The sequence below is a fragment of the Callorhinus ursinus genome, unplaced genomic scaffold (genome assembly GCF_003265705.2).
Source record: "Callorhinus ursinus isolate GAN/ISIS: 27379988/994484 unplaced genomic scaffold, GSC_fseal_2.0 scaffold123, whole genome shotgun sequence".
Taxonomy (NCBI): domain Eukaryota; kingdom Metazoa; phylum Chordata; class Mammalia; order Carnivora; family Otariidae; genus Callorhinus; species Callorhinus ursinus.
The window spans coordinates 748,718-766,892 of record NW_027397185.1 but is presented as its reverse complement, the minus strand read 5'-3'; the positions used below and the strand labels follow the sequence as shown (position 1 = coordinate 766,892).

The window sequence follows — 18,175 nt, the reverse complement described above, 5'->3', positions numbered from 1 at the left end:
CTGGGGAGTACTCGTGCGTGTGCGGGCAGGAGAGGACGTCGGCCACGCTGACCGTCAGGGGTAAAGACCGTGTGTGGCCACGTGGAGTGCATGGGTTCCTGTCCCCTCTCTGCGTCTTGTATCTTCACTGGTCCTCAGAGGCCCTCCCCTACTCTGTCCTGCCTGGTTGCCCGTCCGGTGTCTGTGGTTACTGACCTCCACCCTTATGACCTCACGGGGCCCATCCTGGTGGTAGGGACAGAATTTCCACTCCTGTCCCTCTCCCACCTCACCCCATTCTGCCCACTTCCCCGTCTTCAGTGTGTCCAGCTGTAGGCTGGGACACCCACTGGGGGCTGATCCTGTGCCTACCCTTCAGCCGCACAGGTCGTATTCAGGGAGCCACTCCAGAGCCTGCAGGCTGAGGAGGGTTCCTCAGTGACCCTGCGGTGTGAGCTGTCCCAGCCCAATGCCACCGTGGTCTGGAGCAAGGGCGGCCTGGAGTTGCAGGCCGATGGGCGCAGGGAGCCTCGGCAGCGGGGCCCCACGGTGGAGCTTGTCCTGCGGGACCTGCGCCGGGAGGACTCGGGGGAATACACATGTGCCTGTGGACCCCGGGCCACCAGCGCCACCCTCAGCATTACAGGTGGGCCCCAAGGCCAGGCCTGTCACACATGCGGGTCCCCTGTGCTTCGGGCTGTGCCGCAGGGCTGCAGCGCCACCCTGGGCATCCCATGGGGGGCATGGGCTCTGTGGGCATGTCAGGTCTGGCAGGAAGCTCAGCCCTCACTATCCGCAGCCTGGTAGCTGAGACCCTGAGGTGACCCCCAGCCCTCACAACCACACCCCTGGGGCTCCCTCCACTGTCATGCCCCTGTGGTTCACCCCTGCACCACATAGCCGCACCCTTGCAGTTCCCCTTCTGCACTCTGTAGCTGTGTCCCTGAGGTGTCCCACTGCACCCAGTAGCCACGCCGCTGCCGGTCCTCATAGCTGCTGTCCGGTGGTTCTCCCCTGCACCCCTCTAGGCACCCTGGGTCCAGCCCCCAGGGTGGTCTCCCCAACCCACATGGTTGCCCCCCCCCCGGTGTCCCTGCCCCATAGCTGCGCCCCTGCTGTCGCCCCCTGCGCCCCTGCCCTCACGCTCTCCCGCTTCCCCATAGCTGCACCTGCACGGTTCCTTAGGGAGCTGCAGTCCCAGGAGGTGGACGAGGGTGCCACGGCGCGCCTGCATTGCGAGCTGAGCCAGGAGGGCGCCAGCGTGGAGTGGCACAAGGGCTCCCTGCAGCTCTTCCCTTGCGCCAAGTACCAGATGGTGCAGGAGGGAAGGACCGCCGAGCTGCTGGTGCATGGCGCAGAGCAGGAGGACGCCGGCCACTACACCTGTGACACGGGCCACACGCAGAGCACTGCCAGCCTCTCTGTCCGAGGTGAGCGGCCCAGCAGCCCTTGCCCTCCCTGGGGCCCTCCGTCCCGCAGCGGCCGGCGCCTTGCTCGGCGGCCCTAAGCGCCCCTCCCCGGCCCCCCAGTCCCCAGGCCCACATTCCAGGAGGAGCTGCAGAGCACGGAGCAGGAGGTGGGCGGTGTGGCCCGGCTTTGCTGCCAGCTGAGCGAGGCAGAGACCGGTGTCCCAGTGCAGTGGCTCAAGGAGGGTGTGGAGCTGCACGGGAGCCCCAAATACGAGATAAGGTGCCTGGGGACCACATGTGAGCTGCTGATCCACGGACTGGAGGCCAAGGACGCGGGCGAGTATGTGTGCGTGGCCGGTGGTCAGAAAACCGTGGCCTCTGTCGTGGTCAAAGGTGAGCCCTTCCTGCCACACCCTCTCCCCGTGGGGCTGCCCTGAGGGTGCACCTGGCCTGGCCCAGCTCGCATTAAGGCCAAGCCCTTGTCTGGGCATTGTTCTGAGGGCCCTGGGGTTATAGGCTCTGTCTTCTTTCTGTTCCACTCTGCTGAAGGTGCTCCTAGAGAGGAGTGTTCACAGGGGGAAACACGCTGCAGCCCCCCAACACTGCCCTGTATCCCACCAGCAGCCTTCAGGAGCCCCTGTCTGCCTTAAAGGGCTTGCCTCCCGGCTGTCCTGGCCAGGGCAGGGCTGGCCGCAGGGTGGGGGTGGACAGAGGCAGCCCAGCCTCCCACAAGTGCTCACGTTCCTTCCAGAGGTGCCCCCAGCCCAGTCTCTGCCCCTAGGAGTCGGGTGTCGTGGTGACAAATGTGTGGGGCACATAGAGGCTGGGGCAGTGGAACACTGTGAGGGTGTTCAGGAAGGCTTCCTGGAGGAGGAGGAGTGGGAGGTTGGCTTGGGTGCTCTGACCTGGCTGGTAAAGGGACCTCTCACCTACACCCCAGAGCCAGAGGTGACCATTGTGCGGGGGCTGGTGGATGCTGAGGCGCAGGTCGACGGGGACGTGGAGTTCACTTGTGAGGTGTCACGGGACGGGGTCGCGGATGTGGAGTGGCGCCTCCAGGGCCTGCCCCTGCAGAGCAACGAGGTGACGGAGGTGTCCGTGCGGGGTGGCCGCACCCACACGCTCCGGCTGAAGGGCGTGACACCCGAGGATGCAGGCACCGTCTCCTTCCACGTGGGCATGCACACGTCCTCGGCGCGGCTCACTGTCCGAGGTAGCGGGGCCGGGCAGGCTCACTGCACTCTGGGCTGGAAGGTCCGGGCCCTCTGTGGGCCAGACCCAGATCCCTGGACCCTTGCCTTCGGGGGTGGGGAACTGGTGGGGAGGTGCCCCTGTGAGTGGGCAACTCCGGGAGGGCCAAGATATGATGGTGGGGCCTCACGTGCCTGTCCTCAGGAATTGGGGGGGGTACTGGGGAAGACCCTGGGGGACCGGGACGCACTCCTGACCTGGAGGCCGATGCTGTGTCTCCCTCTGTGCAGTCCCTGAGGTGACCATTGTGGAGCCCCTGCAGGACCTGCAGCTCAGCGAGGGCCAGGACGCCCATTTCCGGTGCCAGCTGTCCAGGGCCTCTGGCCAGGGTGCCCGCTGGGCCCTGGGAGGGGTGCCCCTGCAGGCCAATGAGATGAACGACATCACTGTGGAGCATGGCACGCTCCACCTCCTCACCCTGCGCAAGGTGGGCGCCCTGGGGCCTGTCCCCAGCCACAGTGCTCCCGGGGGTGCGGGTGAGGGAAGGTCCCAACTCCAGCCGGACTGGGCTGGGGGCCTGTGGAGAAGGTGGGAGCAGGGCTGCCAGGCTGAGACCCCCTCTGTCCTTCAGGTGACCCTGGAGGATGCTGGAACCATCAGTTTCCAAGTGGGCTCATGCAGCTCGGAGGCCCGGTTAAAGGTCACAGGTGGGAGCCCCCTGCCCTAACCAGCGCCTTGCCTGTGGGTGTCTGTATTTCCCTACTCAGGGAGCTGTTTGGGGGTGGTGTGGCCAGAAACCCAAGCCTTCCAGAGGCAACCTTGCCTTAGATTGGCGAATTTCCACTGCTTGGTGGCTAAAGCCACAGACCAGAAAGCCCAACGAGATGGACCAGTGCAGGTCAGCCTGCGACGTTCTGGTGTGTGTGGGATCCCAGTATGGGATGAGGGCTGTCCACAGGAGGCTGGCTGCTGGGGGCCTGGGCCCTGCGGTGGAGGCAGGGCCTCTGGGATTTCCACCCTTCACATGACTACTCTTGTGACACCAGTCACTGTGCTCATGTCCGCACTGCCACACAGCTGTGCATCCAGCAGATTTCCAAGTGCTGATGCGGCGGCACAACCCCGATGCATGTAGGTTTAGACAGGAGCCTACAAGTCTCCAGGCCTGTAGGCAGGATCTGAAGGTTTCGCCTTGGGTTCTACCTTGTCCCCAGAGCTGTCGTCTCTGAGTGCCTGACCCTGAGAACGAATCCTGTTCTGTCTACTGGTTTTCAAGCTTGTGCCATGCATCTCGCCACCCACCCACATCCATCGTTCGTCTGTAGACATCCACCCACTCGTCCATCCACCACCCATCTGTGTGTGTGTCTACTTATCTGTTCATCCATCTGTCAACCATGTACCCATCTACCATTCATCCACCCACCATCCATCCGTCCATCTGTTCATATACCGTCCACCTATCCGTCCACCATCCATCCACCATCCATCCATCCATCCATCTGTCCATCTGTTCATATACTGTCCACCTATCCGTCCATCATCCATCCACCATCCATCTATCCATCCACCATCCATCCATCCATCCATCTGCTCATCCACCCATCCACCATCTATCCATTCCTCTATCTACCTACTGCTCATCCATCCATCTGCTCATCCAACATCCAGTCATCCATCCATCTGCTCGTTCACCATCCATCCGTCCATGTGTCCGTCCACCATCCATCCATCCATCCATCCAGTCACTTGCCATCCATCTGTCCACCCCCATCCATCCATGTGTCCATCTGTCCACCCACCATCTATCCATCCACCATTCATTCATCCATCCACCGTCCATCCATCCATCTGTCCACCCCCATCCATCCATGTGTCCATCTATGCACCCACCATCTGTCCATCCACCATTCATTCATCCATCCACCGTCCATCCATCCATCTGTTCACTTGCCATACATCTGTCCACCCACCATCCATCTTACTATCTACTTAGAGAGGGGACAGATGCAGCTCTGCCCTCAGGGAGTCCCCAGTCTGCTGTCAGGGTTGGACATAGAAACAGAGTGTGTCGCGAGTATGTCCTGAATCTCAGGTCCCCTCCCCTCCTGCACCAAATCTTCAGAAGGCGGACAGACAGAGTCAGCTCTGTGAACTGTGGGGCTGGGTAAGGCTCCAGAGTGCAGTGCCCTCAAGTTGAGTGATGGGAGAGGGGTAGGATCCTGGTTGTCCTGAGCAAAGTGGCCATGTGTTTATCAGAGTGGGCATCTCTGAGGGGGCAGCATGGGACTGGGTTGGGCCTTGCAGGCTCTACCGAGGGCTGTGTGCCTTGGCCCCTCTTGGTCCGGTGTCCCCAGCTGGGGTGTGCTGGCTCATGTACAGATGCCTGGTCATGACTGTGGGGATGACTGTGAGCATGGGGGGGTGTGAATGGGTGTCCTGTCAGGTGGCATATGGATGAACTCGGGAACTCTGCTGGAGATCGGAATGGGGAGCTAATGGGGTAGGGTGGGGATGCAGTCAAGTGTGCCCTTTTGGGAGGCGGTGGAAGGGCAGGTGGGGCTAGGGCATCAATGGTGCACCCCCGGGAAGGGCATGGAGGACCTTCTGGGGGAGGGGCCAGCCATGGTGGGTACAGGGGTACAGAGCAGTGGGAAGGGCCTGGGTTCAGGCCCCACCGTGTGACACGTGGCGTTAGGGCCCGGGAATCTTAGGGCCGGAGGGACCTGAGGGCACATCTGCACAAATGGAAATCTGGGGACGGGAGAGGCACCTGCTTCCACACCTCCAGGAATGGAGGGCTGATCTCCCACGGGAGATCCCACACCAGATCAGAGCATTGGGCCCCATGGCTTCTCCTCCTCACCCCACAAAGATCACAGTTTTGGGGCTTGGAACTTATGTGTTGTGTCTTCTGACAAGGGCATGGATGCAGGTCATCAGTCTCCTTTGGTGCAAGTGGACGTATTCCAATGGGCTGTCGGGTGCAGGGGGGCTGAGCTGGCCCTCCGCGGGCTTGCCGTGGGTGGTCTCTGTATCTCATTCTGCAAGCAGAGCAGGCCAGCCGGCCTGGGTGGATCTGTAGACTCAGACCCCAGGCTGGCCCCACAGGCCCAGGGCGCCCAGCCCCCTTCCTTTCGCCCTCTTGTGCAGAGGCGGCACCATGCCTGGTACGTGGCTTGCAGAACGTGGACGTCTTTGCGGGGGAGGTGGCCACATTCTCCTGTGAGGTGTCCCGCGTGGGTGGGCCGGAGGCCCGCTGGTGGCTGGATGGCACCCTGCTGCAGGATGGCCCCCAGAGCGCCATCTCCGTGCGCGACGGGACCCTCCACTCCCTCACACTCTCGGGCCTGGGGGTTGCTGACTCAGGCACCATCACCTACCGCGCAGGGCCCCTGGTCTCCACGGCCAAGTTGTTGGTCAAAGGTATTGGCCGATGGGACCTGCCCTGGGCTGGCGCTTCTGCACCTGCTGACCCGGCACGCTTGCTGCGGGTTCCCGGGCGGCGGGTCTGGGGCTGGCCCCAGGACACAGACGGGGCAGGCACAGTGTGAGGTCTGCCATCCTGATTTGAGGAAGAGAGTGGTGAACCTGCAAGCCCACCGCACCCCCCCCCCACCTGTAGGGCCACGCCCTGCTTCCTGCCTGGGCCACCACCCTGTGGAGCACCTGAGGGCAGCCGGGAGGCGAGAGTCCCCTTCCTGGAGCTGGCCGAGGCGGCACTGTCCCTGCCCACAGCTGCTTCCCTTGCTGCGGGCTCAGCTGAGGTCTTGTGCCCTTCCAGGAGAGAGCTAGCCTTTGGGGAGGGACACCGGTGGGGGCGGTCAGGCACTCCTGGCACGGCGGGCCAGCAAGGCTTCGCCTGGCACCCTGGTCCTCCTCTGTGCTTCTGCAGAATTAACGTGCACATCCACCAGCACCCCAGGGGCGCCCCATTTGTTGAGTAGGATGTCAGCAGGCCAAGACGGGGTGGGGACCCCAAGGAGGTCGGCGAGGCCCCTGGAGAAGGGACAAGCTGGGCTGGGCGTGCCACGTGCCCAGCAGAGGCCTGGGGGCTTTGAGGACGGGTGTCGTGTCCCTGCTGAGGCAAAGTATGCCCTGGGCCAGGGGGTGGGGAGGGAGGCAGGGGCTTAGGGGACAAACCGGGTGAGGAAGGGCCTAGCCCCGACGAGGCTGAGCCGACAGTGCCGTCCTCCGCGGGTGGTGGTGTGGGGGGCAAGGCTTGCCCTGCGAAGAGGGCCCCGGGCCGCCGTGACAGGTGCCTCTCCCGCCACAGCCCCATGCTTGCTTGCTGCTGAGCCGCTGAGACCAGAGGGCGGGTGGGGTGCAGCCGCGCGGCCCCAGCTGACGCGGGACCGGGGTGTCGGCCGACAGATCCCGCGGTGGAGGTGGTCAGTGCCATGCAGGACCTGGTGGTGGAGGAGGGCGGCCGGGCTGAGCTCCTCTGCCAGTATTCGCGGCCGGTGCAGGCCACGTGGAAGATGGACGAGCAGGAGGTGCGGGCCGACGGGCGCCGTGTCATCATAGAGCAGGACTGGACCGTGGCCAGGCTGTCCTTCCAGCCGGCCCTGCCTTGCGACAGTGGCATCTATTCTTGTGAGGCTGCAGGCACCCGCGTGGCGGCCCTGCTGCACGTGCAAGGTGAGGCCTGCCCGGCTCCGGCGTGGCTGGGACCGTCCTGCATGGTGCAGAGGCAGCTGGGGACGGCCAGCGCCCTGTGGCCACGTGACCCTGCCACAGAGACAGGGTCCGGCGTGCAGAGCCCCTCTGCTCCCAGAGCAGCCTGTGGCAGGACAGGACGGGGTGCTGGGCTGAGAGCTCCTCGAGCCCCGGGGATCTTAGCCACGCTCCTGTCCAGGCCAGCCGCCCAGCGGGCTCTTGAGCCCTCCGTGCCCGTCTGCGGCACAGCAAGGACACTCTCTGGGAACCAGGGGTGGGGGGCGGTGGACGGCAGCCTCTGTCGGGGGGGGCATCTCTTGGCTGCTGCCACGTCCTGTTTGGGAAAATCTGAACCCCTCCCCGTGGTGAGTGAGCTGGAGGCTGCAGGCAGCGGTCAGGGGGCCACCTGCCGTGTGGCGCGCCCACCGCTTCACTCTTGAAAGAACTGAGTTGTTAAAACGCTGTGTTTTTGGTCGCTGGGGGCGCAGCTCCGAACAGACATTAAGCCCTCTGTGCAGGGGCCATTGCTGTGGGGGTGAAGGTAGGGGTGATAGCTGCTAAGGGCTGTGGGGAGGTGAGCCCAGGCCTGAGGGAGGTGGGAGTGGGGCTGGGGTGTGAGGGCATCTGGCACGGACAAGGGAGCCTGGAGAGGCAGGAGAGGGCCGGCGAGCGCTCAGGGAAGTCTGGGATTTTAGCAAAACAGAGCAGCGGAGACATCTGGAATGGGAAGGAAGGATGCTGGGCACCCCAGTGACTCCAGGCTTGGCCTTCCCCTTGGTCCTCCTGCTCCTCCCCAGGATTAAGAGCAGCCCCCAGCTGGCCATCTGAGCACAGCGGAGATGGGGATGCACTCCTAAGCCCCCGCTGGTGCCGCTGATTCTGATGTGGGGAGGGAAGGGGCCGGGCTGTGGGGATGTCTGGTCTGTGGGGCGAGCAGCCCGGGGCCGGGAAGGTGACCAGAAGAAGGACATGGACAGGTCCTCTGGGTACTCTGCCCTGCCCCTCTCACTCCCTGGGGCTGCTTGTCCAGAGCGGGCACCCTCGCCTGCAGGGCACATGGACTCTGTGGACAAGCTGGGATTGAGCACGAGGGCTGTGAACAGGTTTCACTTGGGTGTGTACCCTAGAGAGCAGTGGGGGCCGTGCGCCTGGCTGCCCCCACCCCCATCCCTCAGGTCGGCGTCCGAAGTCATCTGGGTCAAGGTCACAGCCTTCCCAGCATCCAGGCCAGCCCTGGCTCACCTGGCGTTCCGTTCCGGCCTGACATGCACCCCCCTCCCAGGACCCCACCTGGCGCCTTGCATCCCTTACTCTGCTGGCCAAGTCCCCACTGCCCCTCACGAATCCCTCCTTCCTTCCCATCCTGGGGTCCGTTCTTGTCACTGCTCCTGCCCAGCTCAGTCATGCCCATTCTGAGGTTCCTCCTCCTCCTGGAAGCCCACTCAGACTGTTCCTACGGGCATCCCCTGCCCAACAGGTGCTGTGTCATGGGAATGGGCCGTGGCAGGAGACAAGCAGTGCAGCCAGGCGCTGGGCTGGAGCTGGGGCCAGGCATGCCCAGTCCTGAGCTCGGGACTCACACACACACAAACTCGTGCGCACGTACTAAGACTGGTGTCGTGTGTGCACGAGAGACCGGGAGGGGTGGGGACTTAGGGCAGAGGTCTGGTCTGTGGAGTGAGGGGAGCAGCTCAGCATGGCCGATAGCTCTGGCGGGAATGGGAAGAAAGGGGGGCATTTCCTGAGCCCCATACGCGGTCTGGGGTGGGGGAGGGGCGGGGGTTTGAGCCTGGCTGTGTATCAGGTCCCAGGTGGGACCACCTGGGAGGCTTCTCACCCGCCTGGTGTGGAGCACCCCCCTCCCTGGCCACGAGCGAAGGCCACCAGGGCAGTGATGGTGTGGGAGTGGGCAGGGCGTCAGGAGGCCCCCATGGCGACCCCACGTGGACACTGTGCGCTACCCTCCACTAGGCGGCGTTCTGTTCGGCCCTCGGGCCCTGTGCAATGAGGGGGAGGTTCTCCCACGGGGCTGCGCAGGGATCCCTGAGCGGCCTCCTTCCCCGCAGCCAAGAACAGCGTGGTGCGCGGCTTGGAGAATGTGGACGCCCTGGAAGGCGGCAAGGCGCTGTTCGAGTGCCGGCTGTCGCGCCCCGAGGTGGCCGCCCACACCTGGCTGCGGGACGACGAGCCCGTGCACACCTCCGAGAACACGGAGGTGGTCTACTTGGAGAACGGCCTGCGGCACCTGCTGCTACTTAAGAACCTGCGGCTGCAGGACACCTGCCGGGTGACCTTCCTGGCGGGGGGCGTGGTGACGTCCGCGTTCCTCACAGTCAGAGGTTAGGGCTGGGGGGGGGGGGGGGGGGGGGGTCTGGGGCCCCGCCCACCGCCGGCGGGGGGGGGGGGGGGGGGGGGGGCTGGAGGGACCTGGAGGCACAGAGGTCCACTGGCCGTGCCTCCAGGCTGGCCCTGCGCCCGCGCGCTCACCGCACCGCCCCCGCCCACAGGCTGGCGCCTGGACGTGCTGGAGCCGCCGCAGGATGCCACGGTGCGGGCCGGTGGGCAGGCCAGCTTTGGCTGCTCGCTCAGCGAGGCGGTGCCGGTGGGCGAGGCAACCTGGTACATCAACGGGGCCGCTGTGCAGCCGGACGACCCCGACTGGATGGTCACCGCGGATGGCAGCCACCACACCTTGCAGCTGCGCGCTGCCCAGCCGCACCACGCTGGCGAGGTCACCTTCGCTGCCCGCGACGCCGTGGCCTCCGCGCGGCTCACCGTGTTGGGTGGGTGGCTCGGGCCGCCTGCTGCAGGTTGGGGCTAGGGCTCTGCTGTGCAGTCCCAGAGGCTGCTGGGGTCTCTCCGTGGCCCCCGTCCGGGTGGGCTCAGGGCACACAGTCTCCCTTTGCTCTCTCAGAGGGGCTGGGCCCAGAGCGCAGTGGCTCACCGGCCTTGGGGGCGGACGGCCTGGTGCCCACTCCGCACCCTAGGATCAGACCCCAAGCAGCCAGGCTGGGCACGCGCGGGCGCCAACGGGGAGCCTCCACCGATCAGCCCCTTTCCCCGCAGGCCTCCCGGACCCCCCAGAGGACGCTGAGGTGGTGGCGCGAAGCGGCCGCTCCGTGACGCTGTCTTGGGTGGCCCCTGCAAGTGACGGCGGTGGCGGTCTCTACGGCTATCGGGTGGAGTTGAAGGCGGCCGCCACGGGTGAGTGGCGGCTGTGCCACGAACTGGTGCCCGGGCCCGAGTGCGTGGTGGACGGCCTGGCCCCCGGAGAGACGTACCGCTTCCGCGTGGCGGCTGTGGGCCCAGCGGGGGCCGGGGAGCCGGTGCACCTGCCGCAGACAGTGAGGCTCGGTGAGGCGCTGCTCTCCCCACGCTTGGTGAGGGTGAGGTCTGCCCGGAGTGCTCCCCAGGCTGGAGGGCCCCGGGCACGCCTTGCTGAAGTGGCGTTGTTCCCCGCAGAGCCCCAGGAGCCTGAGCCTGCGGCCCCAGCTCCCGCGCCCCCGGCTCCCGCACGCCCGGCTCCCACGCCCCCGGCTCCCGAGAGCCGGCAGGTGGCTGCCGGTGAGGACGTGTGTCTGGAGTGCCAGGTGGCCGAGGCGGGCGAGGTCGTCTGGCTGAAGGGGACGGAGCTCATCCAACCGAGCGGGCGCTTCCAGGTTCTCTGCCGGGCTGAGCGGCAGACGCTGGTCATCCGGGGCTTCTCCGAGGAGGACCAGGGCGAGTACCACTGCTGCCGCGCCCAGGACCCCATCTCCTCTGCAGCTGCCTCCTTCCAGGGTGCGTCCTCGGGACCCAGCGAAAGCGGGAGAGCCCTGGGGTGTGGGAGTGAGCCGGCCCCTCGTCGTCATCAGCTCCAGCGCAGACAGGCAGGGGTCCTCTTGGGGAGGCGGCCTTAAGACTGAGGCCTGGTGGGACCCTGTGGCTTCGCTTCTTCAGACGGCTGGCAGCTCACGTCACACTGGTCCCCGAGCGGGACGCTGACCATCGCATCCCTCGGTACCACTATGGTCCCTTGAGCTCTCTGGCCCCTGCCCTCTGAGCCTCCTCCGCCCTGCCTTCTGAGTCCCCCACTCTGTGCTCGGACCCCACCCTGCGAGCCCCCACTCTAAATCACTCCCCCCTGAACTCATGCCCCCACACTATAAGGTGCCCCGCGCCCTGTGCTTCGAGCCCCCCCTTATGACCATCCCCACTCCGACCCCCTCCTCCCTGCACTCTGAGCCCACCTGCTGACCATCTCCTGTCCTTCTCAGTGGTGCTGACCCCAGGATCTGGGGATGAGGCCCCTGCGCAGCCCAGCCTCCCCCCTGAGGCAGCCCAGGAGGGTGACCTGCACCTGCTGTGGGAGGCCCTGGCCCGGAAGCGCCGCATGAGCCGTGAGCCCACGCTGGACTCCATCAGCGAGCTGCCCGAGGAGGACGGTCACGCGCAGCGCCTGCAGCATGAGCCAGAGGAAGCAGCCCGTGAGCTCTCTGAGGACTACTCCACAGCTGATGAGCTGGCACGTTCCGGCGAGGCCGACCTCTCACACACCAGCTCTGATGACGAGTCCCGGGCAGGCACTCCTTGCCTGGTTACCTACCTCAAGAAGGCTGGGCGGCCCAGCACCTCACCACTGGTCAGCAAGGTGAGTGTCCAGTGTGGCCTACAAGGGGAGGCCTGGCTGTCTCAGATCTTCACGACCCATCCACCCGCCACCCGCTCATTGCTCCATCATCTGTCCTTTGCTACCCACTGATACAGCCACCCGTCCACGCGCTGTCCATTTGCCATCCGTTGTCCGTCCACGCGTCATCCACCACTCACCCATCCATCCATCCACTGTCCAGCCACCCACCCATCCACCATCCACCATTCACCCACACCCATCCACCATTTACCCACCATTCACTCACCCATCCATCCACCCATCCACCATTCACCCACCCATTTACCATCCATCCATCCATCCATCCATCCACCCATCTATCCATCCATCCACCATTCACCCACCCACCACTAACCCATCCATCCATCACCTGCCCGCCCATTCACCCACATACCACCCACCCATCTACCACTCACTCACCCATTCATCTGTCACCCACTCACCGTCTATCTCCATCCACCAGACATTCATCCACCATCCACCCATCTACTACCCACCTATCAACCCACCCATCCACCATTCACTCACCTATCTACCAACTACTCATCCACCACTCACCCGTCAATCCACCCATCTACCATTCACCCACCCATCCATCCACCCATCCAGCACCCACTCATCCACCATTTACCCATCTACCACCCACCTATCAACCCACCCATCCGCCTTTCACTCACCCATCTACCATCTACTCATCCACCACCCCCCCACCCATCCACTACTCACCCATCCACCACCCACCATCCACCCACCCACCCCTCACCCACCCACCCATCCACTACTCATCTACCTATCCACCACTGACCCACCCACCTACCCATTCATTATACTACTCACCCATCCACCACCCAACATCCACCACTCACCTCTCCACCATTCACGCCACCACCCATCATCTACTCGCTTACCCATCCACCTTCCACCACCCACCTACCCACACATCCACTATTCACCCATCCGCCACCCATGCATCCACCACCCATCCATCCACCATCCACCCATTCACCCATCCGCCCGGCTGTGTCTCACAACCTGCCAGTCTCTGTCTGGGTGACCACTTAGAGTGATTTCAGGGAGCGGGCTTGCCTCTCGGCAGCACCAGGAGCCCTCAGGCACGCAAAGGCTGAGCAGCTGCAGGTGGGCAGGAAACAGAGGGGCATGATGACCTGGAGCTGGAGTGGGAGACCTGCGCTTTGCTTCCAGCCCTGCCCCGGCTGTCCCTGCACTGTGCTTTTCCTGTCGCGGGCCTCAGTTTCCCTACCTTCCCTGTGTGCACAGGTTGGGGTTCCCACGGTCCCACCTGGGAAGCCACAGAAGCATCAGGAGCAGCCAGCTGCTGTTTGCCCACCACTGGGAGATTTGAGTGACCCGTCCATGGACAAGGCAGCCGTGAAGATCCAGGCTGCCTTCAAGGGCTACAAGGTCCGCAAGGAGATGAAGCAGCAGGAGGGACCTGTGTTCTCCCGCACGTTTGGGGATACAGAGGCACAGGTGGGGGATGTCCTGCGTCTGGAGTGTGTGGTGTCCAGCAAGGCGGATGTGCGTGCTCGCTGGCTGAAGGATGGCATGGAGCTGACAGATGGCCGGCACCACCACATTGACCAGCTCGCGGACGGCACCTGCTCCCTGCTGGTCACGGGCCTGGGCCGGGCCGACGCCGGCCACTACACCTGTCAGGTGAGCAGCAAGTTTGGCCACGTGGCCCACAGCGCTTGTGTGGTGGTCAGCGGGACTGAAAGCGAGGCAGAGAGCTCCTCGGGGGGAGAGCTGGACGACGCCTTTCGCCGGGCAGCCCGGCGGCTGCACCGCCTCTTCCGCACCAAGAGCCCAGCTGAGGTTTCAGACGAAGAGATCTTCCTCAGTGCAGATGAGGGCTCAGCACAGCCCGAGGAGCCTGGGGACTGGCAGACGTACCACGAAGATGAGCATTTCGTCTACATCCGCTTCGAGTCACTTGCCGAGTCCCACCGTGCGGCCACCTGCTTCCGGGAGATGTTTGGCACCATGGGCATTGGGGTGGACATCAGCCTGTTGGAGCAGGGGCCCCGGGGGGTGGAGATGCGCATCAGCAAGATGGGTCCCGCCCCTGCCACGCCTCAGGAGATGGTGCCCCGCCCACAGACTGCAGAGGCTGGTGAGTCTGCCTGCTGCCCGTGGCTGGGGGGGGCGGGAGTGGTGGCGGGGAAGGAGGAGGAGCAGGGCCAGCCAAGGCGACCTGCGTCAGGTGAAGACTCAGTGAGCTGGCTGGCCTCCAGCCTCTGGCTACTGCAGATGCAGCCCACTGAGCTGGAAGAGCCCCGAATTTGGGGATAGACAGAGCTCGATGTCAATCCCAGCTGCCTGTTGTGAGCTCGCCTCTCTGGGCTTCAGTGTCCTCTGTGAAGTGGGCATAGGACACTGACTTTCCAGAGTTTGTGTTTTTTGCTCCGTGAGGGTTTAGGATACAACCGCTATGAAAGGGGGGATTCCACGGCCCCCAATACCTGCTCCAGCAACTTAGATTAATTTTAGAGCCATTCCACTGTTGGCTTGCGTATCGCTAGGGACAACGAGGGGTCTAACGAATAACCCATGGCGTCACGTCTGGGAACCTCCCTGCACAATGTTGGGCCGTTCTCATCCTTGCAACCCTTGGACCCTCAGCCCACACAGCATTTGTCTCCCCCTACCTCCCCCTCCTCCCTGTTTCCTGTCCACGATCCCTCTGACCTCTCGGTGGCTTGGACCTAGGCGAGCAGAGACAGAACTGTGTTTGGCCCAGGCACCTGCGAGCGCCCCCCCCCACCTCAGTGGGAGCAGATGACGCACGCTGAGCTGCTGGGGTGGCTGGGGGAGAGGCCTGGGGCCCACTCACTGCACACCCCGCTTGTCCCTCCCAGCCCCCGTGTTCCTGACTGGGCTGCAGGATCAGGAGGTGCTGGACGGCTACCCCGTGAGCTTCGACTGCGTGGTGACAGGCCAGCCCGTGCCCACCGTGTGCTGGTTCAAGGATGGAAGGATGCTGGAGGAGGATGACCACTATATGATCAGTGAGGACCAGCGGGGCGGCCACCAGCTCATCATCACAGCCGTGGTGCCGGCAGACATGGGCGTTTACCGCTGCATGGCTGAGAACAGCGTGGGCGTGTCCTCTACGAAGGCAGAGCTCCGTGTAGACCGTGAGTGTGGGGATCCGGGTTTGATGGCCCCAGGGCCCGAGCTGGGCGGGCGTGTGGAGGTTAGCTGTGTGCCTTAAGAAATATGGATTTGGTTGTCCTTCATTCCCAGTACACGGTTCCCGAGTCGCCGGAAGTTTCCCCGAGTGATAAGGGGACAGGAGGTGTGTGTTATTCTAATGCAGTGACTCCTGGTGGGCCTCAGGACGAGTAGGTCCATCTGATCTTTGAGGAAAGTGCGAGAGCGTTTAAGTGGAGGAAGGGTAGAATTTCGGATTCAAGGATAGAATCTCAAGTCATGCTGGAGTAATTGGGATATTTACAGGCAAATAATTAGACCTTGATCTCATACAAAAATGAGCTCAAAATGGATTACATACATAAATAGAAAATACAAAACCATGAAACTCTCAGAAAAAAAGGAGGAAATTTTTAGGACCTACGGCCAGGAAAAGACTTCTTAGATTTGACAACTAAAGCAACACCCATAAAAGGGAAAATTGGTAAAAGTTAGGAACTTCTGCTCTGAGAAAGACCCCATGTGGAGAGACTACATGGCAGGAGAAGGTGTCTGCAAACCAGGTATCTAAGTAAAGAACTTTATCTTAAAACAACATAAAGAATGCTCAACAGGAAACAGATAAAAAAAAATTAAAAATCCACTTGGAACCAGAGCAATAGATGTGTCCAGACGCTTCACGGGGGAGGACTTGCCGAAGGCTGAGGCACCTGGAGGATGTTAGCCTTGGGGGCAACGCTACTGGAGCCCCAGCGAGATGTCGCATGCACTCAGCAGGATGGTAACTTCATCAGTAGGGATCATCCGCTGTGCTGGCGTGGATCAGAGACATGGGAACGCAACGTGGGACACTGTCTCTGGAAAAGCGGGTGTCAGAGCTGAGACCGAAGAGTAGGTGGGGTCTGGGAAGGACTGTTCTCCCGAATGGATTCATGGGCGGCCGGCCCCACGAGAGGTCGTTGAGCAGACACGAGCAAGATGCAGGGCCACGGCCACGGCCGTATCCACAGCACAGCTGTACGCAAGTCGGTTAGCGTGACCGAGGCAGAATTGTGTACATTCACCAAAGCAGGAGCTAGTCCATGCTGCCGCGGAGATCTAGATTTCTGGCATCGCTGTCCTTCCGCCTGAGGGTCATCTTTCCACATTTTCCCCGTCATCTGGGAATGCTAGAATTCTCTGAGCTTTTGCACGTCTGAGAAAAAGTCTGTATTTCTCCTGTGGCTCTGAAAGATATTTTTACTAGGACGATTCTTTTTTCTTTTCATACCTTGAAGGTGCTGCTCTCCTATTTACTAGCTTGGATGCTTTCCACTGAGAAATAGGGTGCCATTCCTATCTTTGTTTCTCTGTGCAAAGCTAGCCCTTTCCCCTGGGATTTAAAATCAGGACTGCTGAGCCACGCTCTGTCCCACTCTGCCTCCCCCAGCCCCTGGACACCGATGAGCTACTCTCCCATCTCTGTGGCTTTGCCTTTTCTGCCCAATCTGACATTATAAAGATGTACAACCCTGTTTTCTTCTAAGAGTTTTATAGTTCAGCTCTTACATGTAGGTTTAGTTTTGGTATATGGTGTGAGGTAAGGACCCAAATTCATTCTTGTCTCGTGGAAATGTAGTTATTCCAGCACCGTTCACAGAAAAGACTATCTTCCTCTGTAAAATTGCGCGGAACTCCTGTCAAAAACTGACTTCCATGACACGTATGGGTTCATTTCTGGGCTTCTAACTGTCCTGTTGGTCTGTACATCTGTCATCCTGGCAACACCACACTGTCTTGATTACTGTAGCTTCGTAGTCAGTTTTGAAATCTGGACATGTGAGTCCTCCAGCTTCACTCTCGTTCAGAGCATCTGGGTCCCTTGAGTTTTATGACTTTGAGGACCAGTTTGTCATTTTCCTCAAAAATGGTCTCTGGGTATTTTTTAGGATTTCCTTCTTTTCACTGGTTTCGAGGCATCTGACTGTGCTGTTCTTGGGTGCACTTTTCTTTATATTCCTGCGTGCTTGCTGTTCACGGAGCTTCTCGGGATTCGGGGTTTCTAATTTTCATGAAGCTTGGAGGTGTTTTTAGCTGTGATTTCCTCAAGTCTCTTTCCTTCCCCGCTCGTCTGGGGACTGCAGTCACAGGCACGAGAAGCCGCGTGCAGCAGCGCGACCACGCGCTGACTCTCTTCATGCGCAGCTCTTGGGTCTGAGTTCCATTTCCCCACATTGTTTGTCCTACTATCCTCCAACTTTCGCTGTCCTTCTGAAGTCACTACGCTGCCATCAGGCCTGTCAGTGTACCGTCTGTCTCAACAAGTGCTACTGGAAGCTTTTCTCACGTGTGCTGGGTCTTGGTTATACAGTTCTAATACCTGCTTTGATGACCTTGTCTGCCACTTCCATGTGCGTCCGTCCTGGCTTGGTTTTGACCCACTGGGCCGTTTTCCTGCCTCCGTGTGAGTCTGGAGGTCCTTGACGGGATGCCTGCCCACGTGGCAGCTGGAGACTTTGTATTTCTGCAGATCTTCTTGAGGTCTTCCTCTGAGGTGGGGGGCTGGCAGAGCTCCATCCAGGGCCGATCTCCTCCCTCTGCTGAGGGCTGATCCCCCTTCCTGAGGACCGGAAGCCACAGAGTGGGGAAGTTCCCAGTCCAACTGGAAACACAGCATCCTCCCCACTGTTTCGATGTCCCCCTCAGATGGCTCGTCCCCACCCTGTGCACATGCTAGTCAGTGCTCTGCCCTCTCTCTTCTCTGGCTTCCGTCCTATGGACACCAGCAGTCTTCATCTCCCAGTATGCCAGCTCCTCCACTCAAGGTCTACCTGGCTCGGCCTCAGCTTCCTCTCCTGGAGCCGGAAACTCAAGGCAGGAAGTTGAGGCAATCATAGAACTCGTTGTTGTTTCCAGTCTGTAAGCATTCAACAAGAAATTCTCTGATGCGAGCTGGAGTTTCTACAATGAACTCACCTCTGAACCTGTCCACATGGACTCAGCATCAGACCCACGTGGAGTGAGCATCAGACTCGCGTGGACTCAGCATCAGACCCACGTGGAGTGAGCATCAGACTCGCGTGGACTCAGCATCAGACCCACGTGGAGTCAGCATCAGATCCACGTGGACTCA

General features: G+C 61.9%; 1 protein-coding gene across 1 annotated transcript in view; it reads left to right on the top strand.

Annotated features, from left to right (window-relative positions):
* The window catches only part of OBSCN (obscurin, cytoskeletal calmodulin and titin-interacting RhoGEF), a 103,705-nt gene that overhangs the window by 40,792 nt on the left and 44,738 nt on the right, over positions 1-18,175 (top strand). Inside the window, 14 exon segments of the mRNA XM_073889930.1 lie at positions 1-60; positions 359-625; positions 1,143-1,409; positions 1,509-1,781; positions 2,329-2,601; positions 2,870-3,066; positions 3,211-3,286; positions 9,305-9,577; positions 9,746-10,021; positions 10,305-10,592; positions 10,701-11,018; positions 11,495-11,868; positions 13,168-14,023; positions 14,769-15,106. The exon segment at positions 1-60 is cut by the window's left edge and continues 13 nt beyond it. Of these exon segments, the coding sequence (XP_073746031.1) occupies positions 1-60; positions 359-625; positions 1,143-1,409; positions 1,509-1,781; positions 2,329-2,601; positions 2,870-3,066; positions 3,211-3,286; positions 9,305-9,577; positions 9,746-10,021; positions 10,305-10,592; positions 10,701-11,018; positions 11,495-11,868; positions 13,168-14,023; positions 14,769-15,106 (4,136 nt within the window).